At 39.2% G+C, this 24,580-nt stretch overlaps 1 protein-coding gene across 1 annotated transcript in view; it reads left to right on the top strand.

Annotated features, from left to right (window-relative positions):
• Window positions 1–1,741: 1,741 nt before the first annotated feature.
• LOC131951122 (unconventional myosin-Ib) overlaps window positions 1,742–24,580 on the top strand; it is a 63,889-nt gene continuing 41,050 nt past the window's right edge. The window contains exon 1 of the mRNA XM_059313413.1: window positions 1,742–2,136. Coding sequence (XP_059169396.1) covers window positions 2,126–2,136 — 11 coding nt within the window. The 5' untranslated portion in view covers window positions 1,742–2,125. The remainder of the gene's footprint in view (window positions 2,137–24,580) is intronic.

The raw sequence follows: 24,580 nt of genomic DNA, 5'->3' as shown, positions 1-24,580 counted from the left end.
GCTAAACTGTTTGGTTAGGTGTACCTTAACTGTGAGTTGGGTTAGTTGTGCAATTTGAGTATTGTATTATTTAAAAATAAAGAAGGTTGGGTTTATAGTTTTTATTTTGAATAGAGTATTAGGTTACGTTTGTGGTTGGTGGTTACTGTTGGGTCAAGATGAAGAGTTGTTAATGTTTCTTTAGTGATTTAATTTCTGAATATGCTATTATGTTTCTTCTATTTGTTACGTAATTTTTTCACAACTTACCAAAGGCCATAACCCCCTCTTTTGTTACATTATTAGCAGCCCCCCCCCCACCACCCCACCACTACACTAAACACAAAAAACCCCAATAAAACGTCAATTTACTTATTTAAAAAAAGAATTTCCTATAGAAATGCAAAAAATGCTACTTCTCTACTCGACATAACACCCTCATTGTAATACATCAGTTCTTAAGATTAACTTCCCCCTGCCCCGCCCCAACCCCGGCTTAGTTGTTAGAAGTCTCTTCTGGACGATCCCCTCAAGTTGCCGAGTTGGTGTTTTAATAAGTTAAATACGTTTACAATATTGGCAAAAACTACAGAATTTTTCTTAGACTCTCTTTGCACAACATCGGCAACTGTTTAGGGTGTCTTTTTTTTATTGGCATTGGGGAGGGAAGTCTCAATTACGATTTTAGTTTGAGAGCATACAAACTGCGGCTTTTTGACATTCACCTTTTTGGAAATGAAAGCATTAGGCGCGACATGATAATAAGTCTTAACCAAACGTAAGCCGGCTTTCTGTTAACGGCCTAAGGATGTCGATGCTTTCAAAGCGCCCCCCCCCCCCTACACATTCCTGGCATTGCCGGAGTTATGTATAATGCAAAACAAGATATATCTTAAGGTCGTTCCTTTGTTAGGGTTTCCCCTAACGTATTTTGTTTTAAAATCGTAATGAAGTTTTGTCACTCAATTTATTTTTTTAAACATTAGTTTATATTTTTCTTTTCTTTTTTTCAAACAGCCGTGGGCATTTTGTCACCGATTTCTTTTTAGTTATTAATTTTTAATTTGCTTTTCTTTTTTAAACGGTGGACGAGTTCTCTTTCCTTTACATTCGTAACACACATTTTTGTCAACAATATATTCTTCGTTAAATAATGCTAATTTTTATCACTGACATCTCGACTAACAAAAAGGCCCAATATTGAAAATCTTTTGAGACCTTATCAAGCCTAAACCCGGCCCTGCATCCTGCCACAGATTTAAACACTGTGCGTACAATCGCAGTGTTTATATAGTACGTTCTATTACTACGTCTCTTCAATGGTGGGGCGGATGTGTGAAGATTGAAGGGCGATCTGACACGCAATGTTAGTGAATAGTGTAGCAGTACTAGCGGATCTAGGGCAAAAAAGGTGTGACACCCCCCCCCCCCCACCCCCACACACACACACAGGTCAAGACGTGCGGACCAAGTGCCAAATTCCTTACCGTCTGCCGGGGGCAGACGAGCGAGCAAATTTGATGTGAATTGACCTCTGTCCTGTTAACTCTGCGTATCATCGTTTCCTGTTTGAACGCGGGGCCTGTATCAACACAAATCGCGCACATTCGTCTTACAGAATCACATTTTAATTGTTATCTCCCTTGGTATTGTAACTCTCTTACTCAAATCTTTTTTTTTTTTACTTCCCCTTTTTTTTTATGGCGGTTAAAAGCATGCGGGAATTTGTAAGATTTAACACACCGCTGCTCTTCCTCGCCACTGGTCTTCCGGTCGTCTCCCATGTTGCGTAGTTTAAGTGCCCTTGGCTCCGTCTCGTTGACTCATTTAACCATCTGACTCACATCACGGGCCGTCGCTCCGTCAAACCAAGAAACCAAGATTGATCGATGACGTACGATGATAACGACAGCCCCACCCTAGCTGCGCGACCCGGGGTACCGCGCTGAAGACAAGAAAAAAAAACTACAACACAACAGCCTGTTGGATGAGTTAAAAAAATTTGCTTTAGAACTGTGTCACACATTACGTGGCGCTTTAGACTAGCTCGCGTGTGTGGATAAAACACATTCACATCCTTCCTGCTTGGCTTTGTCAATATAATTTTGTTTTTTCAAACCACTGCACTCCAGGATACGGCTTTAAAATGACGATTCTGTAAGTATTTTTTTTTTAACTCAATACTCCTAGAGTTGGTACGCGGTTAGAATTTTATTATTATGTTTTCGCTTTGTGTGGTATTGATTCTGGCATTTAACAAAGACAAGGAATTATTTGTAATGGTATGTTGGGGGAAAATGTCACAGGGTATTGTGTGTTCAGTAGCTAGCAGGGTGAATTAGTGTTGATTGTTGTTGATAAGGTGAAGGTCAGCATAAGTGGTATCTTTCAGGGTCAGTGGTCAGCGGCTTAAGGGTCAGATACCGCGTGAATGTATCTGAATAAATGATACATTCATTTCTTTTCTTGAGTTAAATATATGTGGATCTTTAAATAATTATATTTATTCCTAAGAATAAATACAGTAAGCTCTGAGTAAATATATTTTGGATCTTAAAATAAATATATTTGGCTCTTTGTGTAAATACATTGGCTCTCTGAGTAAATGCATTTGGTTCTATGAATAAATACATTTGGCTCTTTGAATAAATAAATGTGACTCTTTGAATAAATACATTTGGCTCTTTGAGAAAATACATTTGGCTCTTTGAGAAAATACATTTGTCTCTTTGAGTAAATACATTTGGCTCTTTGATTAAATACATTTGGCTCTTAAAGTATGAATTACACTTAGACAAGAATTGTACAAATATTCTTCTACCTTTAGTTTCAATGTAATATAACTGCTACTAAAAAGCCAGTCTCGAATATCGTTTTACGAGCTCATTCCCGTAAAACTTCCGTTAGTTCATTCAGCTCTGATACCTGATGGGGTGGGGGGGGGGGGGGGTAAAATCTGTCGGATACAGTGCTGAGCACTATATTACTTTAAGCTGAGAAAACAACAGATATACTGTTTCATCTTCCACGTTGACCTTCTGGGCTAAAATGGGGCTACTTAATTATTTTTTAAAGTTTCAGAAATGAAACATTTGCAATGTGGCTTCCTAATTATATTTAATATAATAATGATAATCATTACTAACAAAAATTAATAATGGCTGCATACCCTGTTTTAGACTTGTGTCAGCAGTTTCATCCCATCTACTGCCCAATTTATTATCTCTAAACTGTTGTTAGTTGTGATTATCGCTGCTTGTATTGATTTAGTTGTAGACAACTGTTTTCTTTTGCTGCTGGGATAGTCTTTTGTTTTATGGATGAATATTTTATATTGAGAGTACAATGTCCCCATCATAAACATTACAGGTGAACGCGTTTCAATGTAGGAATACTATATATATATATATAGAGAGAGAGAGAGAGTAAATGCTTTTGATATGTTGTTGTATAATATTATGTAACACGTTAGATGTGGGTTAACCGTACCTCTTTGTTTGTTGGAAATGGTTGTACCGTCATTTACATAAATAAAACATTAAGACATGCATGAAGGATTAAAGTACTGATTATTACATATACGGCTAAACCAGAGTTTCTTTTACACTTATTTATCCAGGGTGGGGGGGGGGGGGGGCTAAATTTTCAAGCGAGGGTTGGTGTGGAGCCACTGGTACAGGTATATATTTTCTATATACATTTCGTTGGTGGACGGAGGGGGTATGACCCAGAGGCGTAGCGACCCTTCCCGGCGCCTGGGGACAAACTTTTCGATTTGCACCCCTCCTCAAGATTTCGATCTGCACCCCCACCCTCAAGATTTCGATCTGCACCCCCCCCCCCAAACTTTCAATTTGCACCCCCCTCAACCTTTCAATTTATTTTTCCAATCCATTTTGGCGCCCCCTAAGGTCGGCTCCCGGGGACATATGTCGTCCCCCCCTCGCTACGCTACTGGTGTGACCTGCTGTTTTGTTTACGGAAACTGTACTGATTGACCCCCACCATAGTAGGTCATATAAAATCGTAGGTCATCGACACGTTTCGCGTCTCTGTGCTCTATGTATTGGTCATCTGTCATTAAAAGACCAAGTAAGCATTTGAATCAGTCTGGACAAGAAGCGGAATAGTCAACATTTGATAGCTGCTCCAATATGTCTTCTATTTAATTAAGTCCTGTATGGAGTGTGTGTTAAATGTTACAAGTTGGGGTACTTGTAACTAAGTGCTCCCCCCCCCCCCCCCCTTTAAAACAACATAATACAAGAAACTGTCATCTGTGTTTCACACTTGAAAAGCTGACACTTGACCCCTACAGCCTACAGTCAAGAAAATGTTCTTTTTTTTAGATGATAGTTACACTTGTACAGAAATATGATTTTTTTAAAATCAACTAGGAGCAAAAAGAAATTGCTACTAATGTTTTTCTCCAGGACAGAGATGCCTGGAAAGCACTTGTCTACATCTTATGTTCCAGGAGGGACGACAGGCTAACCTAACCCCCTAACTTAATGTGTTTCTGATAGACATGTACCTTTACATCATTTGCCAGTTGACCATGTACTTTATTGGGTGCTAGGTTTTTGGACAGGTATACGTTTAAGTATATAGTACAAGTGTAACTATTACGCTTAGAGTTATGGTTCGCGATGTGTATTAAGCAGTTCAATACGACCCTGCTACCATTTGTGTATCGTGATATAAAAGTATAAAAGACACATTGAAGAGGCGCAATTTGTGGAGTATAGTCTTCTGGACGTATCGGTATATAGTTTATATATACTTTTAATATCTACGTATAATTAGACGGTTTGGAATTCCCAACTTTGTTAGTGACTGACTGAACGAAGTTTGGAAGTTATTTTTTTTTTGTATCACCCAATAACGAAAGTTGATTTAAACTTCGTAACATGAAACAAAATGAAATGCAATCTTCTTGACCAGTAACTAAGCTACATATACCTTTCTTTACCTGTAACACAACAAATGCACTCTACTTCACCTGTAACAAAAACTACAAGTACTCTACTTCACCTGTAACAAAACTAAGTGCACTGTACTTCACCTGTAACAAAAACTACAAGTACTCTACTTCACCTGTAACAAAACTAAGTGCACTCTACTCCACCTGCAACAAAAACTACATGTACTCTACTTCATCATTAACAAAACTAATTTCACTCTACTACACCTGTAACAAAAACTAGATGTGCTCTTCTTCACCTGTAACAAAAATATACGCACTCTACTTCACCTGTAACAAAACTGTTCTCTACTTCGCCTGTAAGATAAACTAGATTTACTCTTCTTCACCTGCAACCTCCGCCTTAGCAGTAATATTTATCTTGACCTAACACAAACACTTTTTTTTTCAAAATACACAGTAGGCGTTTAAATTAAAAGATAAGCAAATCTAAGTTTACACTCATTTGTTTTTTAATTGGTAAACAAAATACACGCACTTTGTCACATGGCTGATAATCTCTAACCAAAACCTCTGCAAGTTAATTATTTTTTTTGTTACCCAAGCATTTAGTACGAATGTAATCCGATTAGTGAACTTACTGAAACACTGGGCTAACTTTTGTACTGTAGTGTTGCCCTTTAGATCAGTCGTGGCGTTCAGTAAGCTTGCTATCGTATCAATTTACTGAAACATTGGGCTAACTTTTGTACTATAGTGTTGCCCTTTAGATCAGTCGTGGCGTTCAGTAAGCTTGCTGTCGTATCAATGTATCCGCGCGCGCGTGATTTCTGCTAATTGAGTGGTTTGTTTGTGACGTTTGGACCATCATATTACTGCCAGATGTTTTTGTACTGTTTCAGTTAAACAAATAACCTCGTGGATTTGCGCTCTTTTGTCTTCATTGCAACTTGTGTAGTAAATTGTGTAGTAAATTGTAGAACGCATTTTCACGTAGAAGCTTATAGCGCATGTAGGAAAACTACTTTAAGGACAGCAGGTAGCAGGCCTTGTAAATTTTGGTAGCCCCTTCCTTTATATGTTCGTGGGACGGAGTGGCCTAGCGGTAGTGGCTCGAGTTCGAATCCGGGTTTAAGCCAGTAGATCGTACCTGAGTCCACCCAACTCTGATGGGTAGCTAACTCACGTTAGGGAGAGTAAAGGCGGTAGGGCATAGTGCTGACCATACTATCCCTTCATATGCCGAGGTCACAGAAACAGGTTAACCTTACTTCACTTGCCCCATAGACCATCAGCTTTGGAAGTGGAACGTTACTTTCTTACCCTTATATGTTCAACTTTATGTAATTAGACACCTATGTTGGGACAACTTATGCAATTGGACCACCCATTTATATGTTGGTACACGTTATGTAGACCACCCATTTAGGCCTATATATTGGGACACGTTATGTACACCACCCATTTATATATTGGGACACGTTATGTAGACCACCCATTTATATGTTGGTACACGTTATGTAGACCACCCATTTAGGCCTATATATTGGGACACGTTATGTAGACCACCTATTTAAATGTTGGGACCACCCATTTCTAACATGTAGTTATACCATATGCATTTAGATCACCCCATACTCATTATATTGAAAAAATAGACTTCCCTTTTCTCATATGCCGGCACGCCTTGTAAAATTATAGCCACTTCCCCCCTTCCTTATTAGTTGAGACACCCTATAAAGCTCGACCACACCTTCCGCCGATCCACCTCACCACAGTTCGATACAACACCCGTTTCCCGTTTACAAGAAAGTATCCGATTACACCCCCGCATGACTGACAACAGCAACAAGACTGATCTCGATCTCGAACTAATAGTCATTTCGGCGCTCGTTAGCTTCTATTGTAATTTTCTTGTTTAGGGTCCCAGATAATTTGGTTAAAAAAAAAGAGCGAAACAATTCTACCATTAAAAATTGTGTTTTTCGTTTTGAATACATTAAAAAAATAATAGCCTGAATATTTAAACGTAAATAGAAATAAACACCAAGTTGGTTTCGTTATATTTATAAATGCTAAATTTATGAGTGTAATTTAAATTTTGTTTTAAATATATTGAAAAGCTGCTATCTTTTTTATTGATGATCAGTTGCTTCCCTTTCCAACCGAAAACTGGTAATCTCCCTTTGCGCGTCCCCGTAAACTCTTCTGTAGCGAGATCTCGAAGGGAAATAACTGTGCTCCTCAAATATCTGTGTTTGCTGCCAAGTTTTTGTGGTGTCCCGTAACATGATTTCTGTTGGCTTACAGCCCCTTACTTCCGTTAGCCCGACTCGGACGAGGGTTGAAACAGATAAGGGCTCGGTCGGCATACAGTAGAAGTCACGTGACCTAAATATACACACCGTCTCAAACTGGGGTCACGAACTCATTGTGGCTGTCAATTAAAATAATTGATTTTTTTACTTGATGTATTTATTTGAAAAACAAATAATAATCATTAAAAAAGTTTTAAAAAACCCACGTTTTCTGATTGAACTAAAAAGTAGAAAATAAATGCTATAGGCCCTACATCACAATAATGCAAGCGATCACTCTACTATAAGCGATCAAAAACGTGGGGCGCCGAAGTAAAAGTTATATTACTATTGATTAGATAATACTATTGACTTTTATTAGGGAGCTTGTAGAGAGTCAACAGTATTAGAAACTGTAAGAAAATCACGGCGCCCCACGTTTTTGCTCGCTTATAGTAGAGTGATCGCTTGCATTATTGTGATGTAGGGCCTATAGCATTTATTTTCTACTTTTTAGTTCAATCAGAAAACGTGGGTTTTTTAAAACTTTTTTAATGATTACTAGGCATACTGCCTAGCTTCGCTTAGGTTTTCAAAAACATTTGATAATTTGAATAGTAATTATTAGGTGATGGATGAGGCGTGGAGTGCTTAAATGTAAACAGTAATGCTAATTTTAGAGAAGATGTTGTATGCCTATGCTCTTTAACATCAGCTTTCAGAGAAAATGTTGTTGTTGTTGTTGTTTTGGGGTTTAAAGTCCGCTTTCAAACTTACGTTTATATCGCAGACTATTTTTGGTGGTTAGTTCGTGGTTTTTGTGTATATACAGTTTGGTTTCATTTGTTTTCCTTTCATTTTTGGGTGTAGTTTTTTTATTGTGCGGGATTTGTATTTTGTTATTGGGTGAATATTATTTTATCTTTACAGCTTATTAGACTGATTCTTCGGTTTTGTGCACATATTTTTTACCAGGCTAAGCAGAGTGGATGGGGCGTCCATAGCCAGTAATGTTTCTGTTGTTAGTAATGTGTTTTTGTTTATCTGGAAAAAAATGTTCGAAAGTACGCAATTTATAACTAAGATGGAAATAGAACTACAGAGGTTCCATGAACAGTATATCTCATAATTTATATTACATTGACTTTTAAAATTAATTTTTTATTTAATTATGATACGTAGCTTAATTAATAACTTATTTTTATCTAAAACAAATGCTATACTTTGTCGTTTTCTGTTTCTGTTTAAAATAGTATACAATTATTTGAAAAATAATTATTTAAAAAGGTTACCTCCCTTGGAAATTAACCGAATGACGTATCTCTGTGTTTACTTTTTTTTTTAAACAAACAGTTACTATGCTTATATAAGAAAATACGATATATAAACATATTTAACGACTACAATAGCTTTTTCCGACGGGATTAAAGTTTTTTTGTTACCCTCAAGGGTCGGTCTACGACCTCAAATAATATTAACGGGATCGATCGTCAAATTATTTATATATATCTCATATAAGGAGAATTTCACTCGCGGTCATCTTTTAGCACTGGTCGAGGGCTTTGAGTCTGACCAACAGTTTTTCCATACGGCCTAGTCATCTATAGAAGTGTATGCAAAACATTAGCATGATGTACAGAGGTTAAGTAACGTAAAAATTGTGTTGAAATTACCCTGTTTTTTTTTCCATAAAATACAAAGATTATATAGGGAAATACGACTGGTCAGTTTTGACCCCTTTACGAAGTTTTCCCAGATATGCCGAGTTTTTTATGACACCCCTAGGTGTTCTCCTGCCACCTCATAAAATATCAAGGGGGGTCGTCGGAGGAATTTTTTTTTCGTAATAGAGCTCATATAAAGAGAATTTCACTCGCGGTCACTTTTTAGCCCTCGTCGAGGGCTTTGAGTCAAACCGACAGTTTTCCCTAAAGATCAAGCCATTGACCTAGGAGCATGCAAAAAATTAGCCAGATATACTGAGCTTAAGTACCCTAAAGTCTGCGTTGAAATGACCCTCTGTTTTTCCCATAAAATACAAAGATTATATAGGGAAATACAACTGGTCAGTTTTGACCGCTTTACGAAGTTTTCCCAGATATGCCGAGTTTTTTATGACACCCCTAGGTGTTCTTCTACCACCTCACAAAATATCAAGGGGGGTCGTCGGAGGAAATTTTTTTTCGTAATAGAGCTCATATAAAGAGAATTTCACTCGCGGTCACTTTTTCGCCCTCGTCGAGGGCTTTGAGTGTAACCGACAGTTTTCCCTAAAGGTCAAGCCATTGACCTAGGAGCATGCAAAAAATTAGCCAGATATACTGAGCTTAAGTACCCTAAAGTCTGCGTTGAAATGACCCTCTGTTTTTCCCATAAAATACAAAGATTATATAGGGAAATACAACTGGTCAGTTTTGACCGCTTTACGAAGTTTTCCCAGATATGCCGAGTTTTTTTTGACACCCCAAGGTGTTCGCCTACCACCTCACAAAATTTCAAGGGGGGTCGTCGGAGGAAATTTTTTTTCGTAATAGAGCTCATATAAAGAGAATTTCACTCGCGGTCACTTTTTCGCCCTCTTCGAGGGCTTTGAGTGTAACCGACAGTTTTCCCTAAAGTTTAAGCCATTTACCTATAAGCATGCCAAAACTGAGCCAGATGTAAAGAGGGTAAGTGCCATAAAATCCGTTTTGAAATGACCCTCTGTTTTCCCCATAAAATACAAAGATTATATAGGGAAATACGACTGGTCAGTTTTGACCCATTTCCCGATTTTTCCCGGACATGGCGAGTTTTTTGTGACACCCCAAGGCGTTCTTCTACCACCTCACAAAATATCAAGGGGGGTCGTCGGAGGAATTTTTTTTTCGTAATAGAGCTCATATAAAGAGAATTTCACTCGCGGTCACTTTTTAGCCCTCGTCGAGGGCTTTGAGTGTAACCGACAGTTTTCCCTAAAGGTCAAGCCATTTACCTATAAGCATGCCAAAACTGAGCCAGATGAAAAGAGGGTAAGTGCCATAAAATCCGTTTTGAAATGACCCTCTGTTTTCCCCATAAAATACAAAGATTATATAAGGAAATACAACTGGTCAGTTTTGACCCATTTCCCGATTTTTCCCGGACATGGCGAGTTTTTTGTGACACCCCTAGGTGTTCTTCTACCACCTCACAAAATATCAAGGGGGGTCGTCGGAGGAAATTTTTTTTCGTAATAGAGCTCATATAAAGAGAATTTCACTCGCGGTCACTTTTTCGCCCTCGTCGAGGGCTTTGAGTGTAACCGACAGTTTTCCCTAAAGGTCAAGCCATTGACCTAGGAGCATGCAAAAAATTAGCCAGATATACTGAGCTTAAGTACCCTAAAGTCTGCGTTGAAATGACCCTCTGTTTTTCCCATAAAATACAAAGATTATATAGGGAAATACAACTGGTCAGTTTTGACCGCTTTACGAAGTTTTCCCAGATATGCCGAGTTTTTTTTGACACCCCAAGGTGTTCGCCTACCACCTCACAAAATTTCAAGGGGGGTCGTCGGAGGAAATTTTTTTTCGTAATAGAGCTCATATAAAGAGAATTTCACTCGCGGTCACTTTTTCGCCCTCTTCGAGGGCTTTGAGTGTAACCGACAGTTTTCCCTAAAGTTTAAGCCATTTACCTATAAGCATGCCAAAACTGAGCCAGATGTAAAGAGGGTAAGTGCCATAAAATCCGTTTTGAAATGACCCTCTGTTTTCCCCATAAAATACAAAGATTATATAGGGAAATACGACTGGTCAGTTTTGACCCATTTCCCGATTTTTCCCGGACATGGCGAGTTTTTTGTGACACCCCAAGGCGTTCTTCTACCACCTCACAAAATATCAAGGGGGGTCGTCGGAGGAATTTTTTTTTCGTAATAGAGCTCATATAAAGAGAATTTCACTCGCGGTCACTTTTTAGCCCTCGTCGAGGGCTTTGAGTGTAACCGACAGTTTTCCCTAAAGGTCAAGCCATTTACCTATAAGCATGCCAAAACTGAGCCAGATGAAAAGAGGGTAAGTGCCATAAAATCCGTTTTGAAATGACCCTCTGTTTTCCCCATAAAATACAAAGATTATATAAGGAAATACAACTGGTCAGTTTTGACCCATTTCCCGATTTTTCCCGGACATGGCGAGTTTTTTGTGACACCCCAAAGCGTTCTTCTACAACCTCACAAAATATCAAGGGGGGTCGTCGGAGGAATTTTTTTTTCGTAATAGAGCTCATATAAAGAGAATTTCACTCGCGGTCACATTTTAGCCCTCGTCGAGGGCTTTGAGTGTAACCGACAGTTTTCCCTAAAGGTCAAGCCATTGACCTAGGAGCATGCAAAAAATTAGCCAGATATACTGAGCTTAAGTACCCTAAAGTCTGCGTTGAAATGACCCTCTGTTTTTCCCATAAAATACAAAGATTATATAGGGAAATACAACTGGTCAGTTTTGACCGCTTTACGAAGTTTTCCCAGATATGCCGAGTTTTTTATGACACCCCTAGGTGTTCTTCTACCACCTCACAAAATATCAAGGGGGGTCGTCGGAGGAAATTTTTTTTCGTAATAGAGCTCATATAAAGAGAATTTCACTCGCGGTCACTTTTTAGCCCTCGTCGAGGGCTTTGAGTGTAACCGACAGTTTTCCCTAAAGGTCAAGCCATTGACCTAGGAGCATGCAAAAAATTAGCCAGATATACTGAGCTTAAGTACCCTAAAGTCTGCGTTGAAATGACCCTCTGTTTTTCCCATAAAATACAAAGATTATATAGGGAAATACAACTGGTCAGTTTTGACCGCTTTACGAAGTTTTCCCAGATATGCCGAGTTTTTTGTGACACCCCTAGGTGTTCTTCTACCACCTCACAAAATATCAAGGGGGGTCGTCGGAGGAAATTTTTTTTCGTAATAGAGCTCATATAAAGAGAATTTCACTCGCGGTCACTTTTTAGCCCTCGTCGAGGGCTTTGAGTGTAACCGACAGTTTTCCCTAAAGGTCAAGCCATTGACCTAGGAGCATGCAAAAAATTAGCCAGATATACTGAGCTTAAGTACCCTAAAGTCTGCGTTGAAATGACCCTCTGTTTTTCCCATAAAATACAAAGATTATATAGGGAAATACAACTGGTCAGTTTTGACCGCTTTACGAAGTTTTCCCAGATATGCCGAGTTTTTTGTGACACCCCTAGGTGTTCTTCTACCACCTCACAAAATATCAAGGGGGGTCGTCGGAGGAAATTTTTTTTCGTAATAGAGCTCATATAAAGAGAATTTCACTCGCGGTCACTTTTTAGCCCTCGTCGAGGGCTTTGAGTGTAACCGACAGTTTTCCCTAAAGGTCAAGCCATTGACCTAGGAGCATGCAAAAAATTAGCCAGATATACTGAGCTTAAGTACCCTTAAGTCTGCGTTGAAATGACCCTCTGTTTTTCCCATAAAATACAAAGATTATATAGGGAAATACAACTGGTCAGTTTTGACCGCTTTACGAAGTTTTCCCAGATATGCCGAGTTTTTTGTGACACCCCTAGGTATTCTTCTACCACCTCACAAAATATCAAGGGGGGTCGTCGGAGGAAATTTTTTTTCGTAATAGAGCTCATATAAAGAGAATTTCACTCGCGGTCACTTTTTAGCCCTCGTCGAGGGCTTTGAGTGTAACCGACAGTTTTCCCTAAAGGTCAAGCCATTGACCTAGGAGCATGCAAAAAATTAGCCAGATATACTGAGCTTAAGTATCCTAAAGTCTGCGTTGAAATGACCCTCTGTTTTTCCCATAAAATACAAAGATTATATAGGGAAATACAACTGGTCAGTTTTGACCCCTTTACGAAGTTTTCCCAGATATGCCGAGTTTTTTGTGACACCCCAAGGTGTTCTCCTACCACCTCGCAAAATTTCAAGGGGGGTCGTCGGAGGAATTTTTTTTTCGTAATAGAGCTCATATAAAGAGAATTTCACTCGCGGTCACTTTTAAGCCCTCGTCGAGGGCTTTGAGTGTAACCGACAGTTTTCCCTAAAGGTCAAGCCATTGACCTAGGAGCATGCAAAAACTTAGCCAGATATACTGAGCTTAAGTACCCTAAAGTCTGCGTTGAAATGACCCTCTGTTTTTCCCATAAAATACAAAGATTATATAGGGAAATACAACTGGTCAGTTTTGACCCCTTTACGAAGTTTTCCCAGATATGCCGAGTTTTTTGTGACACCCCAAGGTGTTCTCCTACCACCTCACAAAATTTCAAGGGGGGTCGTCGGAGGAATTTTTTTTTCGTAATATAGCCCATATAAGGCGCCGGTCAGTCGAGGTCAGTTTTGACCCCCTGTCCGTAGACTTTTTGCCGAACCGTCACCGGCCCTCGTGTTCTATCGCCATAAGGCACCTTCGTGCCAAATTTGACGCGCCTGCGGCGCCGGGAAGTGCCCTATCGGGCACCCGACCACTTTGCTTTATATATATAGACTAGGCATACTGCCTAGCTTCGCTTAGGTTCTTGAAAACATTTGAGAATTTGAATACTTAATTATTTAGCGATTGATTAGGTGTGAAGTGCTTAATTAAATTTAAACAGTAATGCTAACTTTAGAAAAATGTGGTTGTTTGTTGTTTAAATATCTTAATTAAGGCATATTATTTGGAAAGTACGCAAGGTATAACTAAAATGGAATTAGAACTACACTGGTTCCATGAACAGTATATCTCATAATTTATATTGCATTGCCTTTTGAAATTTATTTATTTATTTAATTACGATATATAACTGAATTAACAACTTAATTTTGTACTAAAACAAATGCTATACTTCGTCATTTTCTGTTTCTGTTTAAAATAGTATACAATTATTTGAAAAACTAATAATTTTAAAAACGTTACCTCCCTTGAAAACTGAACGTATGACGAATGTCATTGTTTACTTATATTGTTTGCTATATAAGAAATTACGTTATATGAACATATTTAACGACTATAATGGCTGTTTCCGACGGGAATAAAGTTTTTTTGTTACCCTCCAGGGTCGGTCTATGACGTCACATAATATTAAGGGGATCGTTCGTCAATTTATTTATATATATATTCTCATATAAGGAGAATTTCACTCAAGATCATCTTTTAGCCCTCGTCGAGGGCTTTGAGTCTGACCAACAGTTTTTCCATACGGCCTAGTCATCTATAGTAGTGTATGCAAAAACTTAGCATGATGTACAGACGTTAAGTAACCTAAAAATTGTGTTAAAATTTCCCTGTTTTTCCCATAAAATACAAAGATTATATAGGGAAATACGACTGGTCAGTTTGGACCGCTTTACGAAGTTTTCCCAGATATGCCGAGTTTTTTGTGACACCCCTAGGTGTTCTTCTACCACCTCACAAAATATCAAGGGGGGTCGTCGGAGGAAATTTTTTTTCGTAATAGAGCTCATATAAAGAGAATTTCACTCGCGGTCACTTTTTAGCCCTCGTCGAGGGCTTTGAGTGTAACCGACAGTTTTCCCTAAAGGTCAAGCCATTGACCTAGGAGCATGCAAAAAATTAGCCAGATATACTGAGCTTAAGTACCCTAAAGTCTGCGTTGAAATGACCCTCTGTTTTTCCCATAAAATACAAAGATTATATAGGGAAATACAACTGGTCAGTTTTGACCGCTTTACGAAGTTTTCCCAGATATGCCGAGTTTTTTGTGACACCCCTAGGTGTTCTTCTACCACCTCACAAAATATCAAGGGGGGTCGTCGGAGGAAATTTTTTTTCGTAATAGAGCTCATATAAAGAGAATTTCACTCGCGGTCACTTTTTAGCCCTCGTCGAGGGCTTTGAGTGTAACCGACAGTTTTCCCTAAAGGTCAAGCCATTGACCTAGGAGCATGCAAAAAATTAGCCAGATAAACTGAGCTTAAGTACCCTAAAGTCTGCGTTGAAAGGACACTCTGTTTTTCCCATAAAATACAAAGATTATATAGGGAAATACAACTGGTCAGTTTTGACCGCTTTACGAAGTTTTCCCAGATATGCCGAGTTTTTTGTGACACCCCTAGGTGTTCTTCTACCACCTCACAAAATATCAAGGGGGGTCGTCGGAGGAAATTTTTTTTCGTAATAGAGCTCATATAAAGAGAATTTCACTCGCGGTCACTTTTTAGCCCTCGTCGAGGGCTTTGAGTGTAACCGACAGTTTTCCCTAAAGGTCAAGCCATTGACCTAGGAGCATGCAAAAAATTAGCCAGATATACTGAGCTTAAGTACCCTAAAGTCTGCGTTGAAATGACCCTCTGTTTTTCCCATAAAATACAAAGATTATATAGGGAAATACAACTGGTCAGTTTTGACCGCTTTACGAAGTTTTCCCAGATATGCCGAGTTTTTTGTGACACCCCTAGGTGTTCTTCTACCACCTCACAAAATATCAAGGGGGGTCGTCGGAGGAATTTTTTTTTCGTAATAGAGCTCATATAAAGAGAATTTCACTCGCGTTCACTTTTTAGCCCTCGTCGAGGGCTTTGAGTGTAACCGACAGTTTTCCCTAAAGGTCAAGCCATTGACCTAGGAGCGTGCAAAAAATTAGCCAGATATAAAGAGCTTAAGTACCCTAAAGTCTGCGTTGAAATGACCCTCTGTTTTTCCCATAAAATACAAAGATTATATAGAGAAATACAACTGGTCAGTTTTGACCCCTTTACGAAGTTTTCCCAGATATGCCGAGTTTTTTGTGACACCCCAAGGTGTTCTCCTACCACCTCACAAAATTTCAAGGGGGGTCGTCGGAGGAATTTTTTTTTCGTAATAGAGCTCATATAAAGAGAATTTCACTCGCGGTCACTTTTTAGCCCTCGTCGAGGGCTTTGAGTGTAACCGACAGTTTTCCCTAAAGGTCAAGCCATTCACCTAAGAGTATGCAAAAAATTAGTCAGATATACTGAGCTTAAGTACCCTAAAGTCTGCGTTGAAATGACCCTCTGTTTTGCCCATAAAATACAAAGATTATATAGGGAAATACAACTGGTCAGTTTTGACCCCTTTACGAAGTTTTCCCAGATATGCCGAGTTTTTTGTGACACCCCTAGGTGTTCTCCTACCACCTCACAAAATTTCAAGGGGGGTCGTCGGAGGAATTTTTTTTTCGTAATAGAGCTCATATAAAGAGAATTTCACTTGCGGTCACTTTTTAGCCCTCGTCGAGGGCTTTGAGTGTAACCGACAGTTTTCCCTAAAGGTCAATCCATTGACCTAGGAGCGTGCAAAAAATTAGCCAGATATACTGAGCTTAAGTATCCTAAAGTCTGCGTTGAAATGACCCTCTGTTTTTCCCATAAAATACAAAGATTATATAGGGAAATACAACTGGTCAGTTTTGACCCCTTTACGAAGTTTTCCCAGATATGCCGAGTTTTTTGTGACACCCCAAGGTGTTCTCCTACCACCTCACAAAATTTCAAGGGGGGTCGTCGGAGGAAATTTTTTTTCGTAATAGAGCTCATATAAAGAGAATTTCACTCGCGGTCACTTTTTAGCCCTCGTCGAGGGCTTTGAGTGTAACCGACAGTTTTCAGTAAAGGTCAAGCCATTGACATAGGAGCATGCAAAAAATTAGCCAGATATACTGAGCTTAAGTACCCTAAAATCTGCGTTGAAATGACCCTCTGTTTTTCCCATAAAATACAAAGATTATATAGGGAAATACAACTGGTCAGTTTTGACCGCTTTACGAAGTTTTCCCAGATATGCCGAGTTTTTTATGACACCCCTAGGTGTTCTCCTACCACCTCACAAAATATCAAGGGGGGTCGTCGGAGGAATTTTTTTTTCGTAATAGAGCTCATATAAAGAGAATTTCACTCGCGGTCACTTTTTAGCCCTCGTCGAGGGCTTTGAGTGTAACCGACAGTTTTCCCTAAAGGTCAAGCCATTGATCTAGGAGCATGCACAAAATTAGCCAGATATACTGAGCTTAAGTACCCTAAAGTCTGCGTTGAAATGACCCTCTGTTTTTCCCATAAAATACAAAGATTATATAGGGAAATACAACTGGTCAGTTTTGACCCCTTTACGAAGTTTTCCCAGATATGCCGAGTTTTTTGTGACACCCCAAGGTGTTCTCCTACCACCTCACAAAATTTCAAGGGGGGTCGTCGGAGGAATTTTTTTTTCGTAATATAGCCCATATAAGGCGCCGGTCAGTCGAGGTCAGTTTTGACCCCCTGTCCGTAGACTTTTTGCCGAACCGTCACCGGCCCTCGTGTTCTATCGCCATAAGGCACCTTCGTGCCAAATTTGACGCGCCTGCGGCGCCGGGAAGTGCCCTATCGGGCACCCGACCACTTTGCTTTATATATATAGATTATTTTCTACTTTTTAGTCTTTGTCTGTTTGTTTGCATTAAAATCTTGCTATCGATTTTATCTTTTCACTTTTTTTGGGTAAACGAAGACAACTCGTAAAAAGACAACTCGTAAAAAGACAACTCGTAAAAAGACAACTCGTAAAAAGACAACTCGTAAAAAGACAACTCGTAAAAAGACAACTCGTAAAAAGACAACTCGTAAAAAGACAACTCGTAAAAAGACAACTCGTAAAAAACACGTTGTTTGAATACGTTACTGACTAGAACACATAGATTTGAACCCGTGTCGAGTGGGATAGCAATCGTGTGCCCAACCACTCGACCATATCGTCTCCCCCAAACTGGCCTACCTCCTGTAAGTTTAAACTCGGTTCAAGCTAAATTCTCTGCCCCTAAGCCTGTGGCGACATGTGATCGTTCGCTTCACTGCGCGCGAGGTACGCGTCGCTGGTTTTTTTTCTAATGGCTAGCAGAGGAGAATTATATATATAGATTATATAGCGGTCTAAAATGCTCAATAAAATGTTTCCATTGATCAATTTAGTAATAATAACAATTGAATATTCAATGGTCATCCAAAAGAAAGCTTCCCTGAAAATTTCAGCGCGCTAGCTAACTGGGAAGTGCCAGAAATTTCGATCGCAAGATTTGATTGGAAAGACAAACACACAAACAGAGAAAGCAAGTTAAAGAAAACGTGGGAAAATCAGTCCGCATGGGAATTTAATTAATTAATTTCGTGAATAAAGTGACATGGTAATTTGTAAAGTAATTTGTGATATTTTTTTTTAGATTAAAACGTTGATAAAATAATGGAATAATAACATGAAATTATAATTACGAGAAAAGTATTACTGGGTGATTAATTGTAATTTCTTCAACGTGTCCACGTATGCGGTGTTTCAAGATAATTATTGACGTTTTACTCCTGTTATTCTATATTACATCTATAAGAGTTAGTACATGCATAGTGTGCTAGAGTTAAACTCGTTTATCTTAAATTCTGATTTCATTTGAAAACATATTGAGAACGTTGTCTTTATTAAAGTACTGCTAGGCAGGTGTACATTTACCTGGTGACATACTACATACATATATTTCATTGTTACGATCTGTACGACTCATGTTATAGGGATAAATTTTAACAATAGACACCAGTAAAGACGCATAACTTTTGTTACATAAGTTTTATCGGTTTCTTCACAAAAAACCTGGTATATTTGCTGTGACTATAAGGAAACATGGCACGCATTATTAAAGGTTTGTATTGAGTACAAAATGTCGGCTCTATAATCACAATGTCAGTTCGGCACTAGCCTTAAGGTCATCCCGGTGAAAGTTTCAAAATCAGTTAAGAGCTCGTCTCAAGGTCAATTCAAAGCTAGTCTCAAGGTCAGCTTGAATCTAGTCTCAAGGTCAGCTCGAATCTAGTTTAAAGGTCAGCTCGAGTCCAGTATCAAAGTCAACTCGAATCTAGTATCAAGGTCAACTCAGCTAGTCTCAAGGTCAGTAAGAAGCTAGTCTCAAGGTCAGCTCGACGCTCGTCTCAAGGTCAGCCCGAAGCTCGTCTGAAGGTCAGCTCGAAGCTCGTCTGAAGGTTAGCTCGAAGCTCGTCTGAAGGTCAGCTCGAAGCTCGTCTGAAGGTCAGCTCGAAGCTCGTCTGAAGGTCAGCTCGAAGCTCGTCTGAAAGTCAGCTCGAAGCTCGTCTGAACGTCAGCTCGACGCTCGTCTGAATGTCAGCTCGACGCTCGTCTGAAGGTCAGCTTGACGCTCGTCTGAAGGTCAGCTCGAAGCTCGTCTGAAGGTCAGCTCGAAGCTCGTCTGAAGGTCAGCTCGAAGCTCGTCTGAAGGTCAGCTCGAAGCTCGTCTGAAGGTCAGCTCGAAGCTCGTCTGAAGGTCAGCTCGAAGCTCGTCTGAAGGTCAGCTCAAAGCTCGTCTGAAGGTCAGCTCGAAGCTCGTCTGAAGGTCAGCTCGAAGCTCGTCTGAAGGTCAGCTCGAAGCTCGTCTGAAGGTCAGCTTGACGCTCGTCTGAAGGTCAGCTCGAAGCTCGTCTGAAGGTCAGCTCGAAGCTCGTCTGAAGGTCAGCTCGAAGCTCGTCTGAAGGTCAGCTCGAAGCTCGTCTGAAGGTCAGCTCGAAGCTCGTCTGAAGGTCAGCTCGAAGCTCGTCTGAAGGTCAGCTCGAAGCTCGTCTGAAGGTCAGCTCAAAGCTCGTCTGAAGGTCAGCTCGAAGCTCGTCTGAAGGTCAGCTCGAAGCTCGTCTGAAGGTCAGCTCGAAGCTCGTCTGAAGGTCAGCTCGAAGCTCGTCTGAAGGTCAGCTCGAAGCTCGTCTGAAGGTCAGCTCGAAGCTCGTCTGAAGGTCAGCTCAAAGCTCGTCTGAAGGTCAGCTCGAAGCTCGTCTGAAGGTCAGCTCCATGTCATTCCTAATTTCGGCCTGTCCATTGGTCAGCTTTATGAAATTGAAGGCAATACTTTTTAGTCCGCCATTTTAAGAGACTCTATGAATATTTAACGTTTTATTTCCTCTGCTCTAAATAACTTTATGGCTTGATTGATGCATGGGCGTCCTACAAACCTACTTTACAATATATACACCATTTACGTGGGGAGAAAAGTAATAAACAGAAAATATTTATACCTTAAAAACATTCTAGCAATTGAAATTCTTGAGATTTGTTACTTTAGGCCTGTGAGTACCCAAACTCATTCCGAGACTATTTGATGATGCTACTTCTGTGCCATGGTAAACACCGCCATGCCACTTTGAGAATCCCCGTCTCTAAAACTCTCCTGAGCTGTGCAAACAAACATTAGCATTGTCAGTCTCACTGTCTCTTTCATCCCGATGGTATCCACAGCGCTAGGGTTTGTTCTGATGTTAAAATTTTGGCTGTCTGGTGTTTGAATTTGTTTGTAAATCAACATCTGATTTCACCTCCCGGACAGAAGATATAGAGGGTTTTTTTTTTTCTCAAGCACCACTTTAGTTTGAAGGATCTTCTTAACACGTTTCCTGTCCAAAAATATGTGCTAATTTACTTGTAAAAAATAATTGCGGGACTGTTTGCAAAAGTTCTGTACTGTACTTTTCTGCTTGTATTACTTGAAGTCCTATAACACTTTAGATGATAAAGTTGAACCTTAAGTCAACTTTAACCTGATATAGATACCTTTTTATGGATTTAGTGAGAAAAGTTGGTAGGTGGAGTAGGATTCCCCTGTTGCTATGGCCTCGGAATATTAAAGGAATAGTCGGGTCACTTTTATGCTCAGCCGCCGTCACTGCCCCTAAATTTACTCAGCTACCTAATGTAATCTCGCTTTTCCTTACACCTCAGTATCGAGATATTATCTCGACGTAACTCACAACTAATCATCTCGATGTTATTCATGGCTAATTGACCAACATATTGAGCTAAGTCTAGAGCAGTGGTTCTTAACCTGGGTTCGATCGAGCCCCACTGGTTCAGTGAATCAGTCTCAGGGGTTCGGCGGTGGTCGTGACACTCCCTACTCTTAGGATCTGATTTTGTAAGTGCGGACGATAAAACAAGCGACCGATGATGACAGTTCGAATACAACAGCAGAACCACACAACATAGTAATATAACTTTTTTTTCCTATTAAAAAGTTCGGTCATTACGATTATGAAGCCGGCGGGGCTCGGTACCTCCAAAAAGGTTAAAAACCTCTCCTATAGTACAAGTTATACTAGCTGTGCCCCCGTATTTACATATATTGTGGTTATGCTGTTGGTTTTGACCCCTCACACCCCCAAATCCTCTCGTGTAGGCCTATGTGTTTAACATTTTCTTAGGGGAGCGGATTGACTCTTTGAGTGGACTATATATTTACATTCAAAACTTGACCGGTCAATATAGCCACATTGAAAGCTAGCCATTCACCTACTGTTAGTAGAGATATCAATCTAGTTGATTTACTAAGTGAAATAAAATCGTGTTTCAGCTTGAATAATTAACACCCAGTACAAATGTCATTGCTTTATTTTATTGAAATCATTAGCTCCACTCCGTTTTATATGTCACAGTCCTTGGCTTAATTCACCTGATACTAGTAAAACAAGAATCTATTTCTCTATATAATTAATCTAATTGTTTTGTAGTTTCGTCTCTCATAAAATAATGCAATATTTATCTGTATAATTAATTTCAATGTTTTTTTTAGTATAGTTTATCATAAAACTATACAGTATTTTGTTGTCATGCATTTATTTAAGTATATTTTATTTATTTATTTAGCAAATGCTTTAAATTTTTTTCCTCTAATTTCTCAACAATCAATATGCCTAGTTATTCGTAACGAGTAGTTTAATGGGCTCCAATTATTCTATCGACCAGCTACACTTCATTGCTTCAGATTTAATAGCACGGTTTAGGATTAAGGATAGGATTCGTAATCGATTAGGGTTAATGTTTGAACGCGATGTGGTATATGTTAGAAGTATTATTAAGACTAGAAATGGTTTAATGGTTTTAACTGCTAAATTGTGTATACCTCGGGTTGAAGCGATTCATGAAGATTTGAGTCTAAGAATGGAGAAAGATTAATGTTCATGAACAGCCTTTATTTACAAATGACATGTTAAGATGTCACTTGATTCCTTGCCCCTCCTCCCTCTCGACATGCATCAACATCCCGGTCCGCTCCCCACAGTGGCGTAGGCAGGCACTTAAATAAACGAGAGGGGGGGATTTCGCTTTTCGGAATACTCCACCCAGGCCACATTGCAAATTTTTTACTTTCCAATTTTCGTGCAATGTTAATGTAACTGGGTCAGTAGTATTTATAGTTAGTTTTTTATATTTTTTTTTTGTTACATTATGCAGACTCATTAAAAGAAAGCTTTTTAAGCAACACGATTTATGTCACATTATTAAGTCTGCCCCCCCCCCCTTCCCCCAACAACCACTAATCGATGTGACGTCATTTATGTTCTCCCCCCCCCCCCCCCAAAGTTAACCATAAAATAGCATCATGGTCTACCTCCACACTGTCAACTCCTATCTTTACGATACCCCCCCCCCCCCCCACACACACACGTCCTACCCCCACATTCCTCCCACATTACTCAACAGCCCGACCAACGTCCGCTTCACTCGCCCCTGGTATCTCCCACCGGGCCAGATACGTCCCGTCTAAAAATAGACCGCCAGTTGTCCTGGCCACCGTTATCAAAACCAGCCGGGGAAAAAAATGTCTCGGTGTTTACTTGCGTATGTGTCTAATCAGCGGGTTTTCTCGGAGCTATTTTTAGAACGTCCCGCTGTGCTCTTTGTAAGGTTTTTTTGGTATCGTCCTTTAACTTGTGGTCTGGTCTATGAAGTTTAGTTTTTTTTTATATTTGAGAAAATTTTATTGTAAAGTTAATGTATGTATTCAGATTTACGTTTTCTACAATGTGTTACGTCAAATAACAAAAGACAATATCTATGGTCAAGTTAAGTTAGTAATACGGCTGGTAAGTAGGTCACCAACCAGTTATATGGATCATGCAGGTTTTATTGAGCCGTGTAACTGGTTGGTGATCTACTTACCAGCCCTATTTTAGTTTTACTTGTAGAGCTTGGATGAAGTTATGTTTCTGATTACTGGGCGAATACATGTATTTTTTTTTTTTTTGGCAGAGTATAAACACTTGTATAAATTTGATAGTATTAAAGAAAAACAAGACACTTTACTTAATGTCTTCGTAAAGTGATTTCTATTTTTATATGGCCTAATAAAACATGTATTGTAAGAGCAAATCTAAGAAACGTTTGGTGTGCATAATAAAAAAAAAATTATTTAGCTTCATTGGGAAGGCAAACCGATTTGAAACTTAATTCGGTGTGAATAATTTATTCCCATAGTCTTGCATGTTACGTTTACAACCGGTATCACCAGTCTAATGTAATGGGTTCACAGGTGATTACAGTAAAAATCTTATATATTAGATGTTGATTCACTAACGGCTGATCTCCCTTACATTGTAAACAGTGTCAAATGAGTTGTCTACCTCAACAATACATCTTGTTTATCGTTTAAATGGTTGCCATGGAAACAACGGTTCGTGTTTTTCTTTGTTAATCAACAAGCTGGATCGTTGGATTTGATAACTTCGTGTGGGTGTCATGAAGGTATTACAAAAAGGCAACAAAATTAACTAACCAGCAGTTATTAAAACATTGTTACAAGTTCTTTTTTAGGAAACAGTGCGAGAATACATTCGTTTTATACATGTTAGTGTAGGTAAACCGTATGTCCTTATGTTATTTCTATTAAATAAATTTCTATTAAATAAAAAACGTGTCGCTAAAATATATAACTATATATACTATACCAACAGATTAAATGTTTAGATAATCTTTTTTATTTTTAGTCGGTCGGGATTGCTTAACTATACTTCTGGTAAGATATAAAGACCGAGGGCATCTAACTACACTCAAATAATGCAGTTATTAAAGCGCGCTGGGCATATGGCATTTTATATGCGGAAGTCACATGTATTTAGGCACTGAATAACACCAGAGAAAAATCTAGAACACTAGTTATTAACTTTTTTGGAGCAACCGAACCACACCAGTTTCATTCGCGCTATCACCAAACCCTTCTTAATAGTTGTATCATCAGCCCTGACAAAGTCCGATCGTGAATCATAAGAGTCAGGAGTGTGTCTTGACCTCCATCGAACCCTTGAGACTGACTCACCGAACCCCTGGCGTCTGAACCCACTTTAAAAACCGCTGATCTAGAACAATCAAGAACTTATGGTGTTTCGATTAATTTTTATTTTTCAACGGTGCATTTATTTTTTATTTTTTTTATAAAGCATGTATTCATCATCAATGTACATGATTTAAAATAACTTCTGATATCCGGAATTTGTATTACAACGTAGTACACAATGCATACTTTGGAAACTGCTGATTAAGTATGCATATAACCTACATCCACGTCATCGTTATGATAATCAGGCACTTAAACAATCGATCACCAGGCGTAAATGCCACCTCACAGAATCTGTACGACC

The sequence above is a fragment of the Physella acuta genome, unplaced genomic scaffold, assembly GCF_028476545.2.
Source record: "Physella acuta isolate Inbredline_101_S28 unplaced genomic scaffold, ASM2847654v3 ptg000800l, whole genome shotgun sequence".
Taxonomy (NCBI): Eukaryota; Metazoa; Mollusca; class Gastropoda; family Physidae; genus Physella; species Physella acuta.
The sequence above is the reverse complement of the archived record's forward strand: the minus strand, read 5'-3'. Positions and strand labels throughout refer to the sequence as shown.